Raw genomic sequence first — 24,377 nt, 5'->3', positions numbered from 1 at the left:
ATAGCCCTTTCCGCCCTGGGAAAAAGTCTCTGGCTATCCACTCTATCTATACCTCTCATCATCTTGTACCCCTCTATCAAGTCACCTCTCATCCTTCTTCGCTCCAATAAGAAAAGCCCTAGCTCCCTCAACCTTTCTTCGTAAGACATGCCCTCCAGTCCAGGCAGCATCCTGGTAAATCTCCTCTGCACCCTTTCTAAAGCTTCCACATCCTTCCTATAATGAGGCGACCAGAACTGAACACAATATTCCAAGTGTGGTCTAACCAGGGCTTTATAAAGCTGCAGCATAACTTCGCGGCTCTTAAACTCAATCCCCCGTTAATGAAAGCCAACACACCAGACGCCTTCTTAACAACCCTTTCAACTTGGGTGGCAACTTTGAGCGATCTATGGACATGGACCCCAAGATCCCTCTGTTCCTCCACACTACCAAGAATCCTGTCTTTAAGCCTGTATTCTGCATTCAAATTCGACCTTCCAAAATGAATCACTTCACACTTTTCCAGGTTGAACTCCATCTGCCACTTCTCAGCCCAGCTCTGCATCCTGTCAATGTCCCGTTGCAACCTACAACAGCCTTCCACACTATCCACAACTCCAGCAACCTTCGTGTCATCGGCAAACTTGCTAACCCAGCCTTCCACTTCCTCATCCAAGTCATTTATAAAAATCACAAAGAGCAGAGGTCCCTGAACAGATCCCTGCGGAACACCACTGGTCACCGAGCTCCAGGCTGAATACTTTCCATCTACTACCACCCTCTGTCTTCTATGGGACTGCCAATTCTGTATCCAGACAGCCAACTTTCCCTGTATCCCATGCCGTCTTACTTTCTGAATAAGCCTACCATGGGGAACCTTATCAAACGCCTTGCTAAAATCCATATACACCACATCCACTGCTCTTCCTTCATCAATGTGTTTTGTCACATCTTCAAAGAATTCAGTAAGGCTTGTGAGGCATGACCTGCCCCTCACAAAGCCATGCTGACTGTCTCTAATCAAACTATGCTTTTCCAAATAAACATAAATCCTGTCTCTCAGAATCCTCTCCAATAATTTGCCCACTACCGACGTAAGATTGACTGGTCTATAATTCCCAGGGTTATCCCTATTCCCTTTCTTGAACAAGGGAATAACATTTGCCACCCTTCAATCATCTGGTACTACTCCAGTGGACAGTGAGGACGCAAAGATCATTGCCAAAGGCACGGCAATCTCTTCCCTCGCTTCCCTTAATATCCTTGGGTATATCCTGTCTGGCCTTGATTTACACTTCCTGCTGTCAGCCTTCACTACAGCATGGGAGCAACTTATGCAGCTCTAACTTAATCCTCTGATGAGGAACAGGAGGAGCAACACCAGCAACACCAATAGCAGCAGGAGCATCGCTAGCAGCAGCAGTTGCCTCCTCTGCAGCCACATGCTGCTCCACAGGACAGAGGAGCTCCAGCTCACAGTAGACAATACCCCCAGCACAGGGCCTACAGGCAGAGAATCATCTCACCCAGCATGTCTGAGCACAAATACTTTAGGAGGCTCAGATTTGCATGGCAGGTCATTACTGACATTTGCAGCCTCCTGGAACAAAGCCTTTTGCCAAGTGGGCCAGGTGGGCATGCATTTCCAATAGCCGTCAAGGTGACTACAGACCTGCCTGCTTCATCTCCGGCTCCTTGCAGGGAGCTGCTGGTGACATCTGTAGGATTTCACAAGTGCATTTCCTCGGTGACTGTTACCAAGTTTTCCAAGGCCACCAATTATGTCCAATTTGCTACTAATGAGGCCAGTCAGAATGAGAGGGCTCTGGGTTTTGCTGCAGTGGTTGGGCAATGCCCATAGGTGCAGAGAATCATAGGGCCCGATTTTAACTTGGTGCAAGTGAATGGATTTTGAGTGGATTAAAATCCCGCCCATAGACTGCACACATGTGGTAATCAAAGCACCCTCGGATCAACCAGCATTATTCATCAATCGAAACAAATTCCACTCCATCACTGTTCAGCTGGTATATGACCACCAGAAAGTTTTCATGCATCTCTGTGCGAGATATCCTGGAAGCTGCCATGATGCCTTCATTCTGCAACAGTCAGATCTCCCACAAGTCTTCACACCTCCAAACAGAGTCTGTAATGGCTCCTTGAAGATACAGACTACCCTCTATGGATCTGGCTGATGACAGTGGGGAGCACTGCCACTGATGCAGAGGAAAGATACAACAGGAGCCACATGATCACAAGAGCAGTCATAGAGCAAGCCATTGAATTGCTGAAGATGTGATTCAGGTGCTTGGACAGATCTGGGGGAGCCCTTCAGTATGTGCAGCGAGCATGTCCTGAATGGCAGTGGTCTACAGTGCTTTGCACAATGTAACACTGCAGAAAGGACTGGAGCTGCAGGAGAAGGAAGGTGATGATGCCTCTGCATCTTTGGAGGAGGAGGATCGGGGGAGGGGTAGCCTTTCCACATTCCACATTGCACATCCATCCTGATGTTTGTTCTGTCCTCAGTAACAGATCGACAATGGAGCCATTATGTCCCCTCCTGGCGTCCCTTTAAACAGAGACCCTTCAATTGACAGGTGCAGGTCATCTGCACTCTCTGGTCGGGAAAACTGGAGGTGTGATCTTAATGACGTGGCTGAGTTAAGAAGTCACAACAAAGCCCGCTCCATGAACTATCAGGTTCCCGACCTGCTGCCAGTCAACAAGGTAAAATATCTGCCCTATATATCAATTGGTGTTTCACCTGGATTTCGGTTTCTCGGATGCAGAAATTCAAATGCAAAGTTAATCATCACCTACAGAACGAGATTGTTGTACCATAGGTTATGCTGTAGCAAACATGTGATATGATACAATTTTAGCAGTTATTTTTCCAGTAGCCATCAGGGTCAAAATGATGAGAGATTTATTCTCTGTTCAGTTATCCTTGATGATAGCCTGTTGTTATATTGCCTAGTATGTACAAAAAACATCACACTTCATATAACATCCATCATAGTAGACTCAACAGTTCAGTATCTTCTTTAGTTATAGCTTTGTTTTATTATTTTAGTTTTCACTTAAAGCTTGGGGAAGGAGAATACTATTTGGTGGTGGGTGTAAGTGGATTGAAAAGGGAAGATGGCCCTGTGACTGTTATGACTGGTAGTTATTTCTTGCTGTTCATTTTGAACCACTGTTGATCTGGCTCGATAAACACAAGAATTTTATTGAATTTCCAGGTTACAGTCCCCGCTTAGGGCAGATATTATTTTGCATGAGAAATCTAAACAACAACATTCTTTTGACTTTATGACTTTTCTTGGTGTGGAGATTTTATTGTATAAGATTTTGAAATGTACAGACATCCATTCAGTTGTTTGCTTTAGCGGTAACATGATGGTGACTGTGGCTGCAAATTAATGGTGACCCACATTAACTTCATTTAAACACTGATGCACAAGGCTGGTATTGTCTTGTGAAGCTGATCAAAATAACATAGACTCTTTTCAGTGACCATCCTTTACATGCCCCAGTAGCTTTTGTGTTTGTTCTGAGGTTGGATTCAGGCCTACATGAGTGGAAGGCAAAGCTGCGTTAGTGCAAATTGCCCTGTTTGTAATTGCACTTTGACAGTAATGGAAGTGTGATAGGGCCTGTAAATGGTGTGCAGTTACTGGGTACACACATCCTTTTCATTGCTTTTTAAACCACTTAAAAAAAAATGATTGATTTTTTTTCAGGTGGCTGATGAGATCACCATATCATTTATGCTGGGCAGTAAGTGGTTCCTACTTCATATATTTTCCACTTACTGCTTACATCCTTAACAGCCCTGCGGGCATTTTACTTAAGTCATGGATGGTGGTTGTCGACAGTAGTTATAGTACTGTGTTAAGACCAATTCAAAGTAGATTTTAACAGAGGAACAGGAGGAGGCCAGTCAGGCCCACAAGTTTGTTCTGCCATTCTATTAGATTTGTATCTCAACTCCATTTACTTGCCTTTGGTCAATAACCCTTGATGCCCTGACTTAACAACGAACTATTAATCTCAGTCATGAAAATTTCAGTTTATTGCAGCATGCCTTTTGAGCTAAGTTCGTAAAACAAGTCTTTCTAGAAATTATTTGCAACAGTTGGAGTCTTGACACACTTTCTGTAACAAAATTCTTTCTTTAAAAAGTCTGAAATACTGCCCTAAAGTCTCCTCCTTGGGATAGATGTGTGGACTCCAATTCAATGATAGTGGGAACGATGATTTTGGGTGCTTTTCTAATTTCCATTGGTATGTTTAACTGTATTTAAGAAGAAAAATGCATAATGCCCTGTAGATATTAGTCTATGTAGAGGCACAAAACTTTCATTTTGGCCATTACGTCTCAATCTAAACAAGTGGAATATGGTGAACAACATTTTTTACATAGTATACTGCCTTGAAATTGTGCTGTGCAGCATTAATAATGAATATGCTAATTAATTTGTATGAAGTTTCTATACACTATTTTAACAAACTGATTTAAAACTAACTAACGAACTGCTGTCTTTTTTTATAAAATGTCGGCTTTTCTCAGTGGTAACACTCTTAAGTTTGAGTCAGTAATTCATGGCTTCAAGCCTTAGTGTAAGGCTTGAGTGTGTAACCTAGAGTGGCACTTCACTGCAGTATGGAGGAAGTGCTACACTTTCAGTAGTTCTGCTTTTCACATAAGGTGTTGTAATTGTACATGTAGATGTAAAAGATCCAGTGGCATGAAGGAGAATAAGGGAATTTTCTTGGAGTCCCGCAAACAAGAGCACCAATCATATTAAGTGCTCATTTGTCTAATGTCTGTGCGCAAATTGACTGCTGTGTCTGCCTACATAATGAGTGATTACACTTCAGAAGTAATTTGTTGGTTGTTCAGTACTTTGGAATGTGAAAGGCACTATATGAATACAAGTTCTGTCATTCTATTAAATTTGCAAATAACAAGAATTTCTACAAAAATATCACCAGATTTGTTGCTAATAATAGATGATTCATGGCATTCCACATGGTGAGATAAAACAAGTGTAGTCTTCGGGTGAAGCGGATTTAGAGGATGGGATTGAATTCAACCAGAGAGCACAAATGCAACTCAGTTCCCATTTTAAAGTTCTGCCCTTTCAAACTTTGATTTTATATAATTGCTGCATCCAGATGATGAAAGGGTCTCAGGCTCCCCTCTGGCCCCTTCCCTGGTTTGGCTGTAACAGGGTTTAATTTTTAAAAACACAGTATTTTAGCTTCACCTCAGAGAGTCCTTACTCACTGCTCTCTAATTGTAATATTGTAATTGTAAAGGAAGCAATCAGACAGGCTTTATTAGGTTTAAACAAGAAAGATGTAAGTTTATTAAACTTATCACTCTAACTACTTTAGTAAAGTTACTAAAAATACGTGACACAACCACGCTAGCATGCATACACAATAAACACACACACAAATAGATACGGATGAGGAGAAAGAATTAAAGAGGGAAGGGTTTGGAGTAGTAGATAAAATTCTGTTATGACTGAGTGAGGAAGGGGTCTTAGGCTCCCCTCTTGCCCCTTTCCTGGTTTGGCCGTAACTGGGTTTAACTTTTTTAAAAACACAATGTGTTTAGTTTCACCTCAGTGAGTCCATGCTCACTACTCTCTAAAATTATAATTGTAAATGAACCAATCAGACAGGCTTCCTTATATTTAAACAAAAAAGATGCAAGTTTATTAACATTAACACTAACTCAGTTAATATTACTAAAATACATGACACAACCACGCGAGCATGCATCGGCAATAAACACACACACAAATAGATACAGAGGAGGAGAAAGAATTAAAGGGGAATGGTTTGGAGTAGTAGATGGAATTCAGTTACTGTTTTTGGTTTGTAAAGACCTTGATTGGAGTTAAGTCTTGCTGTTCTCGTTGGGGCCCAGTGCACACTTGCAAACTTGTTTCGCTGGTATCAGAAGGCTGAAGAAGTCCTCTGTCTTGAGGCTTATGTTGCTTCCATGGGTCTCTGGGATGTGGCTTGAGAGGGAGACAGAGAGAGAAACCTTGCTTTTCTTTGCTCTTCAAAATTGCAGTCTGCCCCCAAACCTTTCTGTGAGGCACAATTTAATCAATTCCCAGGTTGGCCAGAAGGTAAGTCATGTGACCAGCTCTTTGTTTGAAACAGCATCACCTGCGAGGGTTGCTGATTCTTCAAAGCTTACTAGACTCACTCGGTGGTGGGGGGATTGGGGGGAGGTAGTGGTAGTGGAGTGCTGGCTCTTACACAGACAAGATGTGGATCATCACTGTTGCCCAGCTATATTTTACTAATTGAATCAGGGAGCACTCCCATTGCCTCTCTATTCAACTGTCTCTCAGAATGCACATATGCAGCATGTTTTCAGCCATCAAGCTCTGTGGTCTTTTTAAACAAGTTAATGTTCAATGCCCAGTAAAAGTTCAAATAGTGTTCCATATGACAAAATTGATATGTTTCCATTTGGCAGATGTGGTTTCCTCACAATTCAGTTACTGTTTTTAGCTTAATACAAACGGATGCTGGAAATACTGTTTTTAGTTTTGCTGTTAAGTCATGCAGTTCTCGTTGGGGCCGAGTGCACACTTTCAAACTTGTTTCATTGGTACCAGATGCTGAAGAAGTCCTTTGTCTTGAAGCTTAAGCTGCTTCCGTGGGACCCTGGAACTTTGCTGGAGAGAGAGAAACAGGGAGAGAGAGTGGTACTTTCTTCTTAAAGTTCAATTGCAGTCTGCCCCCAAACCTTTCTGTGTGGCACAATTCAAAAAGTCCCCAGGTTGGCCAGCAGGTTAATCATGTGACTAACCCTTTGTTTGAAACAGCATCGTCTGCCAGGTTTGTTGAATTCAAAAATTCTCCAGTCACACTCAGTGGTGGTGGGGAGGGGAGCGGGGTGCAGTGCGGTGTGGTGTGGTGCAGGGTGGTGGAGTACTGGCTCTTACACAGACAATGGTTCTCAATGTCTTTTGATCACCACTATTGACTAAACCTATCTCGCTAATTGAATCAGGGAGCACTCCCATTGTCTCTCTGTGCAATTGTCTCTCAGACTGCAAATGTGCAGCCATGTTTTCAGCTGTTCAGTTCTGTGGTCTTTTTAAACAGGTTATGTTCAATGTCCAGTAAAAGTTCAAATAATGTTCCATATGACAAAATTGATATGTTTCCATTTCGCCGGTGTGGTTTTTGTCACATTATTAATTGTCAAATAGCAGTATGAGTATTAGCATTGAGTTGGTTTGAGCATACAATGTTTTCTGCCATCAGGCAGAAGAGCTGGTGGGAGGGTGGAATTGAAATTTCACTAGTTATAATCTGCAGTTTTCATTATAAATGTGAGGTTTATGTGGATGTAAGGTTTTTAATATAGATTAGACTGCAGGATTTGAAGGCAACCAAGATTTTTGGCATGTTTTTCACTGCATTTCATGAATTTGTTATAAAAAAATTGTAAAAATATTTTTGTGCCATTTTTTAATTTCCTTCCCCTCAGCAGCCTTTTACTGCATGTTTCCAGACAGCCTTTCTGGTAAGGAAAGCAAATAGGCTGTAGATTTTTCACAGATTCTCACACCAATGTTGGTCATAAAATAGTAGAAAGAACAGTTCACGAAGGCAGCTCACCACCACCTTCTTAAGGGTTATTAGGGATGGGCAATAAATGCTGGCCTAACCAGCGACTCCCACAGCCCATGAACAAATAATAAAAAAAACAGATGGGGTGAATCTGCAAAGTTAAATCTGCTTTCTGGAGAAATCTGAGTTCCTTCCAATTACACAGGAAGGCTAATGTGGGCAGCTGAGAAGTGTAGTGGGGTGTTCTTCTGAGGCACATTGTTGGGACAGAGTAGAAAGAGTTTTGCTTTGCATCACACTGGGGTATACCTAAAAAGTTTGATGCTGATAATGAAATATATTCCAATCCCAAGATAATACCTCGTAAAGCACAAAATTTAAAAAAATTGTATTTGTATCTATTACACTCTGATAGTGATATGAGGCCTGAAATCAGGCCATGCAATATTAGTAATCAATGCATTAATATGAAACTGGTTTGGCCTGTATTTCAACAGAGCTGTTAGCCCATATTGGATCAATGCATTTGTTAAAATAGCATACAGCCAACACACTCATTACTAATAATGGTCAGTGCAATTTAAACTCGGGAGCGTATTAATGCAATTGCATTTTTACTGTGGGTTCACATTTTCTGAGCTTCTCTCACTCTTGCAGTGTGCATGGAGGACAAAAACAGTGCAGTGCAAGCTCTGTGTTCACCCAAGCTGAGCCCAGCTGATTGATTGCTAACTTACAAGCTTTCTGACTGGTGCTGAGAGTTTGCATATTGATGTAATGTTCCAGCAACATCAAAGGCTAGAGCAACCATTTAAAGGGAAGTGGTCACTTGAAAGGTCAATGGCCAAATGTGGAGGGTAAAAAGGACTAGATTCCAAAAATTGTTAATTTGAATTTCATAAGCTAATTTGAGGTACAAAGTACCAGGCTGGAAAAAGGAGCAGTGGAGTTAATAAAATGTAGAGACAGAGAATGGAGCCTCCATGCAAGTAATGAATTGCTCCAGGGCCAGGCAGCTGCTGTAGCATTGGTCATGGTGGAACTAGTTACAGGGCCATGTCATAACATATGTAAAGGGGAGCGCAGGCCCACCCAATCACAAGTGCTTACTACTGACAATGACCAGCAATGATTCATCTCACTTACTTTATCTGCTATAGAAGCACTTATGAGGAGTAAAATAATAGGTTTTAGAAAGCGCACACCATAAACTGTGATTCATTGAAAGCACAATGGTAAAATACAGTAAAGGCACATACTCATATCACTTGGAGGGAAATAAATTGCTTGCACTTTATTTGAACTTTGTCTCAAAAGTATACTTCTCACAGTGGAGAATAAGGGAGCATCAGATCAAAGATTGGACATCTATGATAGTTGAGTAGTGCAGCAGATATGATGGTGTATTGGGCATATACTTGGAGGATGATATGTTCCATTGTTAGGCCTCCTTGCATATCAAAGTTGTATATGCAGCAGACATCAATTATCTTGGAGAACCTGGGGCTGAGGCTGCACTGCAACATCCCCCTGATCAGTCCAAATATTCGAAATACAACTTCTGGATGTAAATTGTTTGTTCTATTAAAATTTTGGTAAGTACTTGGGACTCCATTTTTGCCACGGAGCCGGGAAGGAAGAGCCGGGCTTGTTTTCAGGTCAGAAACCCGCCTTCAGTGGGAAACTGATTAAAGTTAAGATTTTCACAGGGTGTGGGGGGTGGGGGTTGAGGCCTTAATTGATATGGAGACGGGTTTCTTGACCAATTAGAGCCTGTGGGGGCGGGAATGGGGGCAGGTCAGATGAAGTGTGGGACTTATTTAGACTCCCTACGGCAGCCATCACTGAGGCTGCTGGTTGTCCTAAGGGAAAAATCTGCTGATTGTGGCAAAGTCTTCCACTGCACCAGAGGGAAGTAAGATGTCATAGGAGAGCCGGAGGCCTGGTACCCAGGGCAGGGCAGCCCCTTACTTCATCAATGCTGATCTGGATCTAATGCTGGTGCCGTGAGGGAAAGGGGGTGGCCCTCTTCCCAGTGCGTGGCAGGAGGAGGCCACCACATTGCGTGGAGCACTAAGTGGGTCACTGGGTGATCTTACTGTCTCTCTACTGTCTTCCTCTATTTGTATTGTATAAATGATGAATGATGATACTTTAAGCCTCACATCTGGGACTCCTTTTATTGCTGCCATGACACGAAAAGTGGTATGAGTTGGTGAAAGAGGTAACAGGATCCTCCACAGTGAGGGTGAAATCTCTGGGCTGATATGCTTCCTTCATTCACAGTAAGTGATTCGAAGTTTCAGGCTGCATCTTCCTTGCACATAATAGCAAAGGTGTCACAAATTCCCTTCCATTCCATGCCCCTCAACCTGGGTTAGAGGGGCTCAGTTGAAAAATTTCTCCATCAGGAGATCTCTGACATTCATGGCATCCTCTGAGCCGTGCCTGACCACCTCATTGTGCAGCCAGGGTATCTCTCTGTCTAGCGCCATCTCCCTCCGCCTCCACTTCCTCCTCCTCCTCCTTTCCCACCTCCTACTCCTGCCCCGGATGAGCTGTGTCCTTCCAGGGCTTCACTGTCCTCGAGGTCCACACCTCTCTGGAGGGCCATGTTATGGAGAATGTGACAGACCAGCACAATGACTGAGACCCTTGCAGGAGGGTGTTGAGGGGTGCCACCCGACTAGTCCAGGCACCGGAATTGCATCTTCAAAAGCCCAATGGCCAGCTCAAGGGTTGTCCTAGTGAGTATTGGTTGTACATTGAGCTCAGTGCCTCTGTCAAGGGCTGCCATAGAGGGATAAGTAGCCACCTCTTCAAGAGATATCCCTTATCCCCGAGGTTCCATGCACACACTTTGGGGGTTGGAGTGAAGACTGGAGGCAGCCTGGACAGGCAAAGGATGAAGGAGGCATGACAGCTGCCAGGAACGTGAGTGCACATATGGAGAAAGCTCTTGCTGTGTTCGCAGACTAGTTGGACTTTGCGGGAGCGGCAGCCCTTCCCATTGATGGATCTCACTGGCCTGTCGCTCGGTGCCTTGATAGCCACATGGGTGCAATCAATGATGCCCTGCACCTGGGGGAATCTGGCAATGGAGGTGAAACCCACTGCCCTCTGTCTCTTTGAGGACACGTCTATCGTGAAATGAATGTGCTATCCAGCTCTGGCAAAGAGGGCATCAGTGGCCAGCGAGGTGCAGCGGTGTGCAGCCATTTGCGAGATGCCACTAAGGTCCACAGCTAATCCTTGGAAGGAGCCAGAAGTGAAGAAGTTCAAGGACACAGTAATTTTGATGGCCACTGACAGGGCATAGCAACCAGTGCTACGAGGTGCAAGGTCTTCAGTGACGGGGGCACAGGTGTCTGTGACGTCTGCTTGGAGAGTCGCAGTCTCCTGCTGCACAGGGTCTCTGCCATCTCCAGGTAGCTCTGTCTTTGGTGGAAGATCCTGTGCTGAGAGTATGGACGCCATTGCCTCCTGACCCGCTTTCCTCTTCCATGCCCTCCTGATACTCAGGGTTCCTGCCTTCCTGCGGAGGGTGGTGTCCCTCATTGCCCCTGGGCCCAAAATCTGAAATCTCTGCCCCCATTGCCAACTGCAGCCATTCTTTTGGACAGGCGCCTGCCCTATTGTGATTGCCAGCTCTGCCCCCTGTGATGTCAGGGGAGTGCTGACCCCATTCAATGCCCTAGCACTGTGTGCCCATTCTCCTGCCATCTGTGCAGTGCCAAGGGCATTTCTTTTGCAAATGCCAAGTCTCCTTTTGTCACGCTGACCCTCCTATGGACATGCCTGGATCCCCGCTCTGTACCCACCTCCCTTCAGCTGATGCGAAATGGACAACTGCTGAAACCCGTGTGCCCCCCTCAACATTCCATCCTTCCCCTCCAACAAGTTCTTCACAAGCTTTTTATCTGCTTTAATTGGCTTCAGTGAGGAGGGAGGCCAGATTGCAGTCACATGCTCCACCCCACGCCAGCAACACCACCCCCCACCCTGCCCGCCCCCCCGGATGAACATTGCCGGCGTCAGCAACCCATGATGTTATTGTGCCTGCAGTCAGCTTCTGTCTTTGGCTGTCTCAATTGTATAATTAGTCAGGGTTGAAGAGGACAGCCTTTGTCTCCTAGGAGCCATCCTGAAATTCTGCTTTCTTTTCACCTGCACCGCCCCTCCCCCGCCTCCCAACAAAATTAAATACAGAAGATCGTCCGAAGATAAAAGAATTATGACTGCTGCCCAGAGAGTGGGCATTAACCTTCATAATTGTGAGTTGCTGATCAATGACCACATGGGCATTGATGGAATGGAAGTCCTTTATAGAGACTGGATGTCTACCTCAGATTAAAAAAAGCAATTCTCAGAAGACTCGAACCTTTCTGACTTTTTAACTCCCTCTGTAAAAGTTGGCATACATACACTGCATAATTATATCAGAAAGCAGATGCCTTCAAACCAACATTGCTTTTAATCTAATCTGCATAATTGTGATCTTTAGCATACACTTGTATTTGAGTCAGACGGTTGCAGCTTCAAGCCCTACCCAAGTCCTTGAGTAGGAAAGCTAGGCTGACACTTCTATGTAGTACTGAGGGATTGCTGCTCTGTGGGACTTGCTGTATTTTGGATGAAACATTAAGCCAAGCCCCTGCCTACTTGTTTAGGTTGATACAAAGTATCAACGCTAAATCGGTCACTGCTGTCAAATATCTTGGGTGTTAAAATATAACAACTTTTCCTGCTTGGATCCAAGTGCTAGAACCAAGCACCAGAACTACTATTGGCTTAAATAGCACTAAGATATGTCTTTCATGTTTATACAGTGGAGATGTGTAAAGCAGCAACTACAATTTTTATTTATATGACTCCTTTAATGTAGAAAAATGTCAGAAAGCACTTCCCAAAATCTAATCAAAATATAGATGCCAAGCCAAAGAAAGAGATACTAAGAGTGGTGGCCAAAATTTTCTCAAAGTATTGGGTTTTAAGCACAGTCTTACAGGAAGAGAGGGGAATGGAAAGGCAGAGGGAATTCCAGAGCATGCAGCCTAGGTGGCTGAAGGCCTTGCCACTAATGATGGGGCGAAGAGGGTTGGGGGTGGGTGGGGGGGAGAGCGGGGGAGGGGGGGGATGCACAGGAGGCCAGAAAGCAGAGGCAGATAAAACTATGACAGGCTCTGCAATTCTGTTCCTCTCCGATCCTCTCGCCATTATCCACATGTTAGATCCAGGAAGTGATGGTATGTAGAATCGATGGAAGGAGAACTAACCTGGTGACCTGGGCCCCGCCTCCCTACTGCAGTTTGCTTGCAGTAGACAGGGATGGAATGATCAGTGGCAGTGCTGACACAGTTGTAAGGGAAAGGGAAATCCGATTCAGAGCAGTGAAGTGTGATCGATGCACTGGTTTAATTTTTCCTCATCCCCACCACAATCCAGCTTGCTTTGGAAGAGAGTTCAGTATATTGTGTCTAGCATGCATCAATCATATCTCAGGTGTCTCATTTCTGACGTAAGTGTCAAAATGTCTTCTAAAAATTAAAGAAAGACAGTCACTTCCTGTTCGGTCTCCTCAAGCCGCTGACAGGTGCCAGGATATACAAGCAGCTACAAATGTCCTTTAATTGACCCGAGGATTTACCTACAGTGAAGACTTCCTCACTTGGCCTTAAAGGGACAAACCCAGCTCAGACATAGCTGCATCTTAGCAGCTGAAAATGTCACAACCGTACTTCAGATCCCAGAATACTCATGGACATCAGCAAGGAAGATCAGTTAATATTTCATAATTAGAAACTATGTTAGAAACAGATGGCTACATTCAATACATTGGCTAATACATAAATAAGTTCATGTTTTCCATGCAGTGGAGTTCAAACTCAAATGGTTAACAAATTCATACTCTATTCCTCTGTGTGCTATTTTTAAGGAGGCACTAACCCATTTATTTTAAATAGGTTGGCCCCTGCTTAGAATGAGTACCTAGAGGAACACAGTACAAACACATTAAGCATTCACTTAGAAATAAAAAAAAACCCTCATGTATTTGTGACAGTGCCAGTTTCTACCCACAACATTCTTGAATCACTGGCTCCTTATTTTTGTGGCATGATGCATCTCTTTGTCTTGGGGGCCGCTGTGCCCTCCCATCCTAGTACATGATCTACCAACTATCCTTATAGTCAGAAAACTATCATGGTGTAGTATTTGGACAATGGCAGACTTCATAGACTTTGCAGACTCTACAGCACTGTAACTAGTGGGATGTACAAAATGACACAGCTACTCCATATTATTATAAAATAGCAAATGTGTTGCATCCACTCATGGGCTGTAATACGATCATTGCATTCAGATGATCTTTGCAAGCTGGTAGAGACATAACACTGCTTTGCTTTATGTCATCTGAATCATTTGATTATGTTGCATTATCTTAGAATGCTGCCAACTCAACTATTTATTGTTCTGGATTTAATGCAGTTTAGTCTTGGTATACATATTTAGCAATATTGTTTCCTGAATCAGATATTGACTGTGCTTAACAGATGCAGCAAACTGTTTGACGATGTTTGATCTTACTTTTCTCTTGTAATCATGTTTCAAGACTAAACCCTGTCACCCAATAGAATTACTGAGATAAGTGAGCACTCCTCTCATTTGTGATCTGGTACCTGCAGTGTCTGCCTGTAAAACAGTCTGCTCACTGCCAAATAACTTCCCCTGAGATGTTTGAAAATTGTACATGCAAGATGTGTGTAAGACAAGGAGCTATACCTGCAATTTCTCACTTGACACATTCTGGGACATCAAGGGAAATAGCAAGGCTGAGAGCTTTCCCGGTGAGAGGAAGGCTGAAAAATTAGGATGAGTCAAGCTGTGCCACACATCTGCACTTCCTTGTGGCTGGTAAATCTGTCCCATTAGGGAGTCTTTAGGTTTATTTTAAATATGTTTTACCTTTAGTCTTTGTTATTATTATCCATAAATTTTAAATGAACTGCACTTTACAGGCTGGATTCGATAGCGCCTTCGACATTGGGAACCGTGGCGGGGGTGGGGCGGCCTGAAGATGGCCCCACGTGAGGCCTGCCACGGACCTTGACACTGGCAGGGCCCAGCCCAATATTGCCGGCGGTGGTGATATTGCTCGTGGCGGCCCCCTTGCCACTCGACGATGGGACCGCAATTTAAATACTTAAATAAATTTAAATACCTGCGTTAATTACTCTCCCATCGCCTCCTGAAGTTCCGCCATGATCTTTACCCGGCGGCTGACACTGGTGGGGAGGAGGGAGGAGGTAAGTTTCTCAGTGCGGGGTTGGGGGGGAACGGGGTCAAATGAACATCATGGGTGTTCCTCAACACTGAGAGTTCTCATGTTCGCAGCCTGGGAGCAGACTGGGGAAAGATTGGAGATGGGAACACCCATTGAAAGCATCTGTCTTGGCATGCCTACTGATGTATATGAGGGCCAACCCACGTTGCATGGTCTCAACTGATGAATATTGAGGAGTTTTCCTCGAGACTTTTCAGCCTGCTTACAAAGAGGACCAATGGGGCATTAAGTGTGTTTTCCTGAGTGGAGGAGAATGCCTATCCTCGAGGATCTTCAGTACTCAAACAATTTTTAGGTCTCTTGAGGACAGGCAGGTATCTTAGGCAATCACCCACAACTGGAGTGTAATTTTAAGATACCTGTCCTGATTCTGCAAATTTTAGCAATGTCAACCTTGGGGCCTTCGTAGACACATTCCAGCACAAGTGTGTGCCTCTCCCTTCGCTGATTATAACCCCATTTTCTCAAAAAAAAAGTGTTTGCCATGCCATTTTGTGTTTGCAAACAAATTGCATTAAATATATTATCACATCACTTGTGTGGTGTGATAAGTATTACACAAGGCTGTGTTTATTGCAGTTTTTCATGTTTGAAATCATGAGCTTCCGTTCTCTGCAGCAGGAACTGTACGAGGAGATTCACTGCTAGCTAGCAGAATTCCTCTAATATTGAATTGTTCATCCACAAATCCCAAACGTGAGTTAGGTTTAGACTTTTGTGAGATAACTCAACTTGTTTAAGAGAGGCTGGCAAGTGAAGTAATAAGTGCTGTAATCTGACGCAACAGAAAAATAATTCAAATATATTTAGCACTAAAATGCGTTGTAAAAAAATAAGCTATTAGGGATTGCATATTTTTGGTAAGATTATTAATCTGTTTTCTTCCAACTGGGGTTTGCCCACTGCCAATTAAAATGGTGAGCCTGATGGCAATTGGTGGTTACAGCAACTATTTATCATTGACAGGTAGTGAAACCTCCTGCCTGTCTTCAAAGACAGTGCTGCTATGCAAATGAGGTATTTATGTAGTGACTGTTGCTATGCAACTAATATTTTGGGACAGTTATATTTTGTTTCACTAGTTAACGTGACCTAGTAAAAGATCTTTCATCAGAATGAAAAAGAGATCCCATAATGAGGGCAAGAGATAGGGAAAGTAAAGGTTGGTTAAAAGAAAACATAAACATAGAGATAGGCCAGCATACTAAGTATATGACAATTAATTTAAGCTCTGTGTAGAGATGATCCAATGGCTGCTTGCAAGTTTGCGTCCAAATTTTCTCCAATCTGAGCCCATCATTCATAAGTTTTATGGAATCAATAGGCATTATCGAATGTTTGATGGTCAACTGATACCAAGAATTATGTAATAAAAACACAAAGTTCTGGAAATACACAGCAGATCAGGCAGCATCAAAATGGATGAAAGGTCACAGACCTGAAATGTTAACTCTGCTTCTCTCTCCACAGATGCTGCCTGACCTGCTGAGTATTTCCAGCACTTTGTTTTTATTTCAGATTTCCAGCATCTGCAGTATTTTGCTTTTATCACCAAGAATTAATTTCCGTGTGGAATAAAGCAATACTCACAGGAATTAGTGTGCAGTATACATAAGCAAGCAGTGGTGTTTGAAACACTCCTGTATTATCTGTTACGATGTTTAAGGTAGACTAGTAAACAGGATGAGGTTATTTTGTTAATGATTAAACAATAATGTGAAGTAAAGGACAAGAGCTCCAAATCAACTTCTTGTAGAGAGGATGCATTATATATTTTTGGAATCAATACATTGTTCTGATTGAACTGTTGGCTAGAATTCTCCCTTCCATTCATAGTCCTAGTAACCTGCTCTAATTGCATCAATGAACATTTGTTGTGCAACCACAGTTTTCAGAATGGCCCAGTTAAAAAGCAGATCCTGGATCAAGTACAAATAAAGTATGGATTTCTTTAATCTGCTCCAACACAGGTTCCATCCCAGCATTCCTTTTGACATAAACTTTCATCATAAACTTTTGATTAAAAGGTTAGCTAATATTTGTGTATGCTGACACAATGACATTATCACACACACATGTTCTTTATGAATGGAAGAACTGTCTGCTTGTCTATCTGTATGATCTCTGTGGTTTCTTGTTTGGATTTGCACTCTGAGCATTCTAAACAAGAAGCCATAGAGATCATACATAAAATACATGGTCTTAGGCTATCAGCCAGTATAATATAAACAAGAAGAAGATATGTTCAGACTTTACTGGTAGCATCAAAATCTTGGCACTAGCGATTGAATATTGTATGTGGAATTGATTTATTATTAGCACTAGATTATCAACACTGGTTTAAATTAGTTTGGCCTCTGCCTTGCCCATTTTTAACTTGCAAGCTAAATGATTACACACACCAGATTTAGGTCTCTGGGAACATATGCTGCTGAAAGAGCATCTTGTGACTCGTGAACATGCACACCTATAAGGCTTTGCCAATAAAATGCTTTGAACAGTTTTGGAATATTCCTGCAAATGTGAAGGAATGACATCTGAAATGTGGCTGGAAAATACCTTAGTGGAAGATAGTCTGAATGTTTTGTGCACTGGAGTTCTTCATTGCAATCTAGAAATGTCCAATAGCTGGAGATTTACAAACTGATTCTCATGGTGTCAAGCCCATTGCATTTCTAGATTCCAGAAAGATGCCCAATTGCAATTTTTAGTGATGTAGAATGGATGCAACTTGAAATGATCATTAGCAGTGCATAGTAAATGAGTTATTGAACAATGCATTATTCTAAGATTAATCCTTTTAGAGTCAATACCAATGAGAAAGGTTCTGTTGAAAACTTGGCAAAAGTTTAATATTTAAATTAGTTGCAAATACTTCAACTTATTAAAAACTCATTCTAAATTATTACACATGTAATCTTAATAATGCCTTGAAATCCTAGATGCCAGAAGGAGCACAAATTAATCTGACAAAAACTGTGCACTGAGCATACTTGTAATAAGTATTCTGTCGCAATAAACAAAAGCAAGGTCAATGGATTTTAATCATTGAGTGCAGGCAATTGGAATACTATTATGGAAAAGAAAACAATTTAGATTGCCTTGTGCCTTTAGCACTGATTTATTGTCACGTGGAGCAATTAAGAATCTGACTAATCCATTGATTGCTTTAGTGAAAGTAATTCTACTTTTAGCATTTCCAAATTTAAGGTGGAGCAAAAGAAAATGGTAACAGACACCCAGTGTTACTCATACCTGTATAACCACCTTGACCCCATAGAATATCCTGGGATTAGGCTACTTTAAATATCAACATTTTGGCTGCAGGGCTCTGAAACGATCTGCAAAAATCTTTCTTTAGTCTTCCTGATTTCTGCTGCCTGTTTAAACAATGTAATCAATTTGCTCTGAGATTGATTGGATTGAAAAACTGGTCTTTGAATTAGTCCGAGCAATGCTGGATGCCAAAAAATGGCCACTGCTAATGGTGTAAATGAGGAAATTACATTGCCTTTTTGCCTCATTTACATTCCAATGTGACTGGTCATGATCTGTGATGGAGCCCGTGAAAGGAGCTGAGCCTTTGTGGATCCAGGTTCTACTCCAAATTCCGTTCCTTTAGGAAATCTGCCACCAATACTGTCCACAGGAATTTTAGGGTCTGTACTCTGAGGCTATGTAGCATCCACTCTGATAGTATTTCTGCAGCAGAAATAAGCAATAAATGAGTAAGTAGAGCATTGAAGTGTTATATTAGCTCTGTTTTCCTGGCTATGTTTGTACAGTATTATTTACTGGGGATTTTAGTATTTTGTTGCTCTTCAGTTTTTAATGCAGAATTGCATCTGTTCAGGTCTCATATGCTATTATATATCATATTTTCCAGGTAATAACTGACAGGCAAGACGGCATAAAATTTCAACTTCATGGTAAGGGTGTGGAGGAGGAACCAAAGGGTGTTTTCAAAATCAATGACCAATCTGGAGAAATCATTGTCACCCGTTCACTGGATCGTGAGGCTATGGACATGTATATTGTAAGTATTACACATGGTTCGCATTTTCCTTGTAAAACTGAGCCCTGTTACCGGTTATGTATAACCAACACTGCAAGCTAATCCCATTTACTGGAAGGGTTTAGTGGACAATGGTTAAATGGTTGATATCCGTGCCTTACATTTTTGTTGTAGCTTCAACTACAAGGGAGTTTACGAAATGAACTGTTTATCTATACAGACAGAAGAGCTGCGGTGCACAGTATGTACAGTTTGACAGTTGCCTACTAAAATTCAACAGATTAGGGTTGATATTAACTCGCCCATCCAATGGTAAAGGTACAGGTGTGGGGTTAAGATGGCAGGAAGGGGATTCGTCTGTGTTGTTGATGCCTTTCATCCCCCACCATATTAAGTTGCTTGCCAAAGGAGTGAGATCCTAATTTCAATAGGAGAGGTGTGCCTCGATGATGTGTACGAGTACTGAAGACTATTTTCACAGACTAAGGCCAGCACAGCCTCAAACCTGCCAGTGAAAGCTGTTGGCAGCCAGGATTCTAACCACAAGAGGATGAGGTAAGTGAGATTTTAAAGAAGTGTTTCTCTTGGCCCACCTTGGGCCTCCTCTGCCCCATGCTTTCCCCCTCACCAGCACTACCCACCCCCCCACCCCCCCACACCCTGTTCTTGGACTTTTCGCTTTCCGCAGTCCATCCACAATTCCTTACGTACTGTGGGTTCTCAGCTGCAGAGTGATGCACCACAATTTTTGAATGCCATCTGCCACGAGAATTTGTGTTAGGGCGTGCGAATGAGGCATAGGAGTTGAAGTCCCCTGAAGGCTTCAGGAGACTGATTGTTTTGCTGCCGGCTTCCGGACAGCATTTTGAGAGGCTGCGGGGAGGTCAGGAGGCATTCCTGCTCCTCCTGGTCCAATAGGAGTGCTAAAAGAGCTGTAACTTTGGGACCTGAATTAGGACCTCCCATCTGCCTTTTGTGGGAGCCTCATCTATTGAAACTTCAATTTCCACATATGCGCAATCTAGGAATTGTATCTAAATCTAGCATACACACAAAGAGCAGGCGATGTTTCAAGAAACAGGAAATCCTGCAACAATACAGCTCCAGTGACCCAGGTTCAGTTCTGGGTACTGCCTGTGCGGAGTTTGCAAGTTCTCCCTGTGACCGCGTGGGTTTTTGCCGGGTGCTCCGGTTTCCTCCCACAGCCAAAGACTTGCAGGTTGATAGGTAAATTGGCCATTATAAATTGCCCCTAGTATAGGTAGGTGGTAAGGGAATATAGGGAAGGTGGGGATGTGGTAGGAATATGGGATTAGTGTAGGATTAATATAAATGGGTGGTTGATGGCCAGCACAGACTCGGTGGGCCGAAGGGCCTGTTTCAGTGCTGTATCTCTAAATAAATAAATAATAAATACAGTGATAGAGAGATGACATTGAAATATAGATGCTTCCTATACCAGTTAAATATTGAAATTACACAACCGTTGTAATTGTTTTGTTACACTTTCTTTTCCCTCAAGCCATGCTTCAATACAGATCCTGCTCTCTTTCCCTACCCCCAACCAAGGTGTTTTTTAAAAAAAAAAAGTTTTGAAGATGACTATTACCTTTTTTGAAATATCTTTGTTCCTTAGCCTCACGTGGACCCATGATTTAGGGTCTCTGTCTCTCCCCCTCTCCCCTTTTAGTGTTCTGTGATGTTTATAAGTGTACCCTGAGTGACTGTTTTGAGAGTGACCAGTAATACATATTATTCTGCTGACTGAGTATTATCATATACCTAGTCATTAGATAGCTTTCTGGGTTTGTACAGCTCCAATTTAGCTCCTAGCTGGTACAAAGTGCAGTCTCCTAAGGTGATGAATGGAGCTGCCCCAGGAAGCATGTATCTTTTCAAAAATTTCAAAAATATTACTGGGCTTTTACATGTGAAATTTTCAAAGTCAGGAATCTGACAGGTACCATGACCACTGGATACCTCTGTTTTGATACCTGTTGGGTCTCAATTTGAGAGACAACTTGAAAGTAATCAATTTTGTCTTGACAGCATAGGCATAGGTTTCTTTTAACAGCCTCTAAATGCATAATGCATTGGTGAATACCATTTCCCAACTCCCCAGCATAATAAAAGGGACAAATTTAAGCTTAACATGTCCAGCAAAATTCTATTGAAATTATTATTAAGCATTTACATGAAAATGAACTGGAGCACTTCGAATAGTAGGGTGCTGGTTGTGTGACATAGTGATTCTTTAACTTGATAGCTATCAGTCCCAATGCTGCAAATGTCTTTTTTTTTAATTGCCATTCCTCTGATTTTCTTCGTTGTTGGTTGTAGATTCAGGTAAACACTTGACTGTTTTAGTTGATAATATGTGCTTATGCATTACTGAAAGCAGAAAATGACATAACATTTGTAATGATATTAAAACAGAAACTAATGAAAATATCCAACAATTTAGACAGCATCTGTTGGGAGAGAAATAAAGTCAATATTTCAGGTCGATCGCCCTTTGTCAGAATTGGAACAAGTTAGAGATGTAACCGGTGATAAGGAAGTAGAGGTTGGAAGCGGCAGAGAACAAATGACAAAAAGGATGATGGTGCGTGTAAAAGGAGATGGTAATGGGACAAATAAAGAAACAGAATCAAAATATTGCAGATACTAAAAATCTGAAGTAAAAACAGAAACTGCTAGAAATGCTCAGCCGGTCAGATAGCGTCTTATGTTGCTGAAAGGTCACTTTTCTTCCCACAGATGCTGTCTGACCTGCTGAGTGTGTCCAGCAGTTTGTTTTTATTAAAGAAACAAAAAATGGGTCCTAGAGGAAGTGTAAATCTGAAATAGCAAAATAATCGCCAATAGCTGCCATCCAAAAAAACAGGGGCAGAGGTTCTAATCTGAAATTGTTGAACTATGCGTTGAGTCTGGAAGGCTGTAAAGTGCCTAATCAAAAGGCAAGGTGCTGTGCCTCAAACTTACATTGACTTTGTTGGAACAGTGTAGGAGGCTGAGGTCAGAGTGGGAATGGGGCAGAGAATTAAAATAACAGGTGACCGAAAGCTCCGGGTCATACTTGCGGACTGAATGGAAGAGATCCGCAAAGTGGTCACCCAATCTGTGTTTGGTGTCCCCAGCGTAGAGGAGACTGCATTGTGAGCAGTGAATGCAGTATATTAAATTGAAAGGAAGAGTGTTTGGGGCCTTGGATGGTGAGAAGGGAGGAGGTAAAAGGTCAGGAGTTGCATCTCCTGCACTTGCACGAGAATTTGCAGTGTGAAGGGGATGGGTTGTTGGGATGCTTGAGCAGCGGACCAAATGTTACAGAGGTAATGGTCCCTTCAGAATGCTTGGGGGTGGGGGGGGGGGGTGGTATGTGCGGGAGCGTTGGCTGCTGGAGGGAGGAGATGATTTGTTTGGTGAATGAACGTGGAGGCTGGTGTGGGGTGTGAGGAAAACTCTACCATGGTTATGGGAGAGAGCGGATGCAGTGAGAACAGAAGTGCAGGAAATAGAACAGAATGTAATTGCGGGTCCCGTTAACCATACTGGAAGGGAATCCATCCTCAATTGAGGAAATAGGAAGAAATATTGGAAGCACTGGTCTGGAAGGTGGCATCTTTAGAACAGATGCAACAGAAACAGAGAAACTGGGAGAATAGAAGAGTTTACTTGTATTACCTTTAATTTATTACAGCATATTTGTTGGTCATGATGAAGCCTTCTCTACATTGGGGAGACCCAACATAGATTGGGTGACAGCTTTGCAAGCTGTTCAGTCTGCAAGTGTGATCCCAAGCTTCCAGTCACCTGTCATTTTCATTTATCGCCCCACTCCCACTTTGACCTCTCTGTCTCCTATGCTGTTCCAATGAAGCTCAACATAAGCCCAAAGAAGAGCACCTTTTCTTTCGATTAGGCCCTTTACAGCCTTCTGCCCTCAACATTTCAGATCATAACCTCTGCCTCCATTTTTTAGGACTACAGCTGTTGATAGTCCCATTTCCACCTCCTTTTGACCCATCTTTTGTACCTTTACATGTCCCATAACCATTTCCTTTTGCCTTGCACCATCATCCCTTTTGTCATTTAATCTCTCCTGCCTTCCACCCTATCACAAACATTCCCTTTGTTCGTTCCTCTCTGCAGCCACACTCCACTTTCTTGTCTCTGCACTTGTTTAAAATTTGTAACATCTTTAAATTTATCCAGTTTTGATGAAAAGCCATCAATCTTAGTTCACAAGATATTCTATCCTTGTTTTTTTTGTGGGCAAATTTCAAACATGTCTGTAACGCGTGCCAAAGAGCATGTGCTCATGAAATCTATCCTACATTTCATTCACCACCGGGATTTACTTTCATTTTGTGAGCAGAACCTACCAAGAATAGGGAATTCTGCCAGTACTTGTTAACATGAAAGGCTGTTTTAAAATATACAATTTACATTTTAATTCAAGTTCCCTGATTTCTCTCTTCAATGCAGCAGAAACATTTATGTGACTATGGCATTAAATATCCACCCCAGCATTTAGGTGGCTCATTGTTGAGAAGACTGTAATTACCATTTGTCCTTCTGCCTTTCGTAGCCAAAATGATATGTACCACGTGTCTCAGGATAATTTGGGTTCAGGTCTGTCGAATCAGACAAGACTATGTTTCAAGCACCAGCAAAGCTACAACATATCCATAGTATTAAGAGGACACTGCAAAACATTTCCGCTGTAGGGAAACCTTACCAATGGAACACACTCGGTTGTAGGAATTGCGGCAACATTTTTCAGTCTAGCTGTAGACTTTTTCCCTTCATGCAGTTTCTTACCACTGCCATGTGACAGCTCTGCTGTAACTCCATTTTGTTTCTCAACTTTCACATGAACGTTATTACACTTGTCTGCCACCTTGCTCTCAGCGCCATCTGTTCAGATGTTATTTCAAAATATTGTGACTCAAAACTGCATAATTCTCTCTTTGAAAAAACTTTTACAGTTATAACAACAAAAAGTACTGCAATACTACATTCACAGGTCTTTTCAGAGAACTAATCAGGCTTGCTGCAGTATGCTTGATTAACCTTTTCTATCCTAATCTCTGACATTCACTCAAAAGTAATATCCATCGCCTTCCCCTATAGCAAAGCACTGTTCCTCTGACCTTGTGAGCAGCTTAAGTTTGATCTTGACACTGAGATGGAAATGGACTTAAATTTGAGTTTTAAATTCTGCTTGTCTACCCATTACCCCCCTTATCTCACTCCCAAGATTTGCTCACTTCTTTTAAAGTGTTGGGGTTTCTTCTGCAGTGCCATTATTGCAGACAGGAGGTGTTCTTGCAGCACAGCTGCTGACTAAATTAGACTTTCAATCCCTCTAACATGGAACTGGCTAACAGTGATAGGTAAGCTTAGATGAGAGACAAC

At 42.5% G+C, this 24,377-nt stretch overlaps 1 protein-coding gene across 1 annotated transcript in view; it reads left to right on the top strand.

The window, feature by feature from the left end:
- Positions 1–24,377, top strand: part of cdh13 (cadherin 13, H-cadherin (heart)) — a 1,084,899-nt gene that overhangs the window by 430,498 nt on the left and 630,024 nt on the right. The window contains exon 5 of the mRNA XM_068049165.1: positions 18,828–18,977. Coding sequence (XP_067905266.1) covers positions 18,828–18,977 — 150 coding nt within the window. The remainder of the gene's footprint in view (positions 1–18,827; positions 18,978–24,377) is intronic.

This window comes from Heterodontus francisci, chromosome 17 (assembly GCF_036365525.1).
Source record: "Heterodontus francisci isolate sHetFra1 chromosome 17, sHetFra1.hap1, whole genome shotgun sequence".
Lineage (NCBI taxonomy): Eukaryota > Metazoa > Chordata > Chondrichthyes > Heterodontiformes > Heterodontidae > Heterodontus > Heterodontus francisci.
The sequence above is the reverse complement of the archived record's forward strand: the minus strand, read 5'-3'. Positions and strand labels throughout refer to the sequence as shown.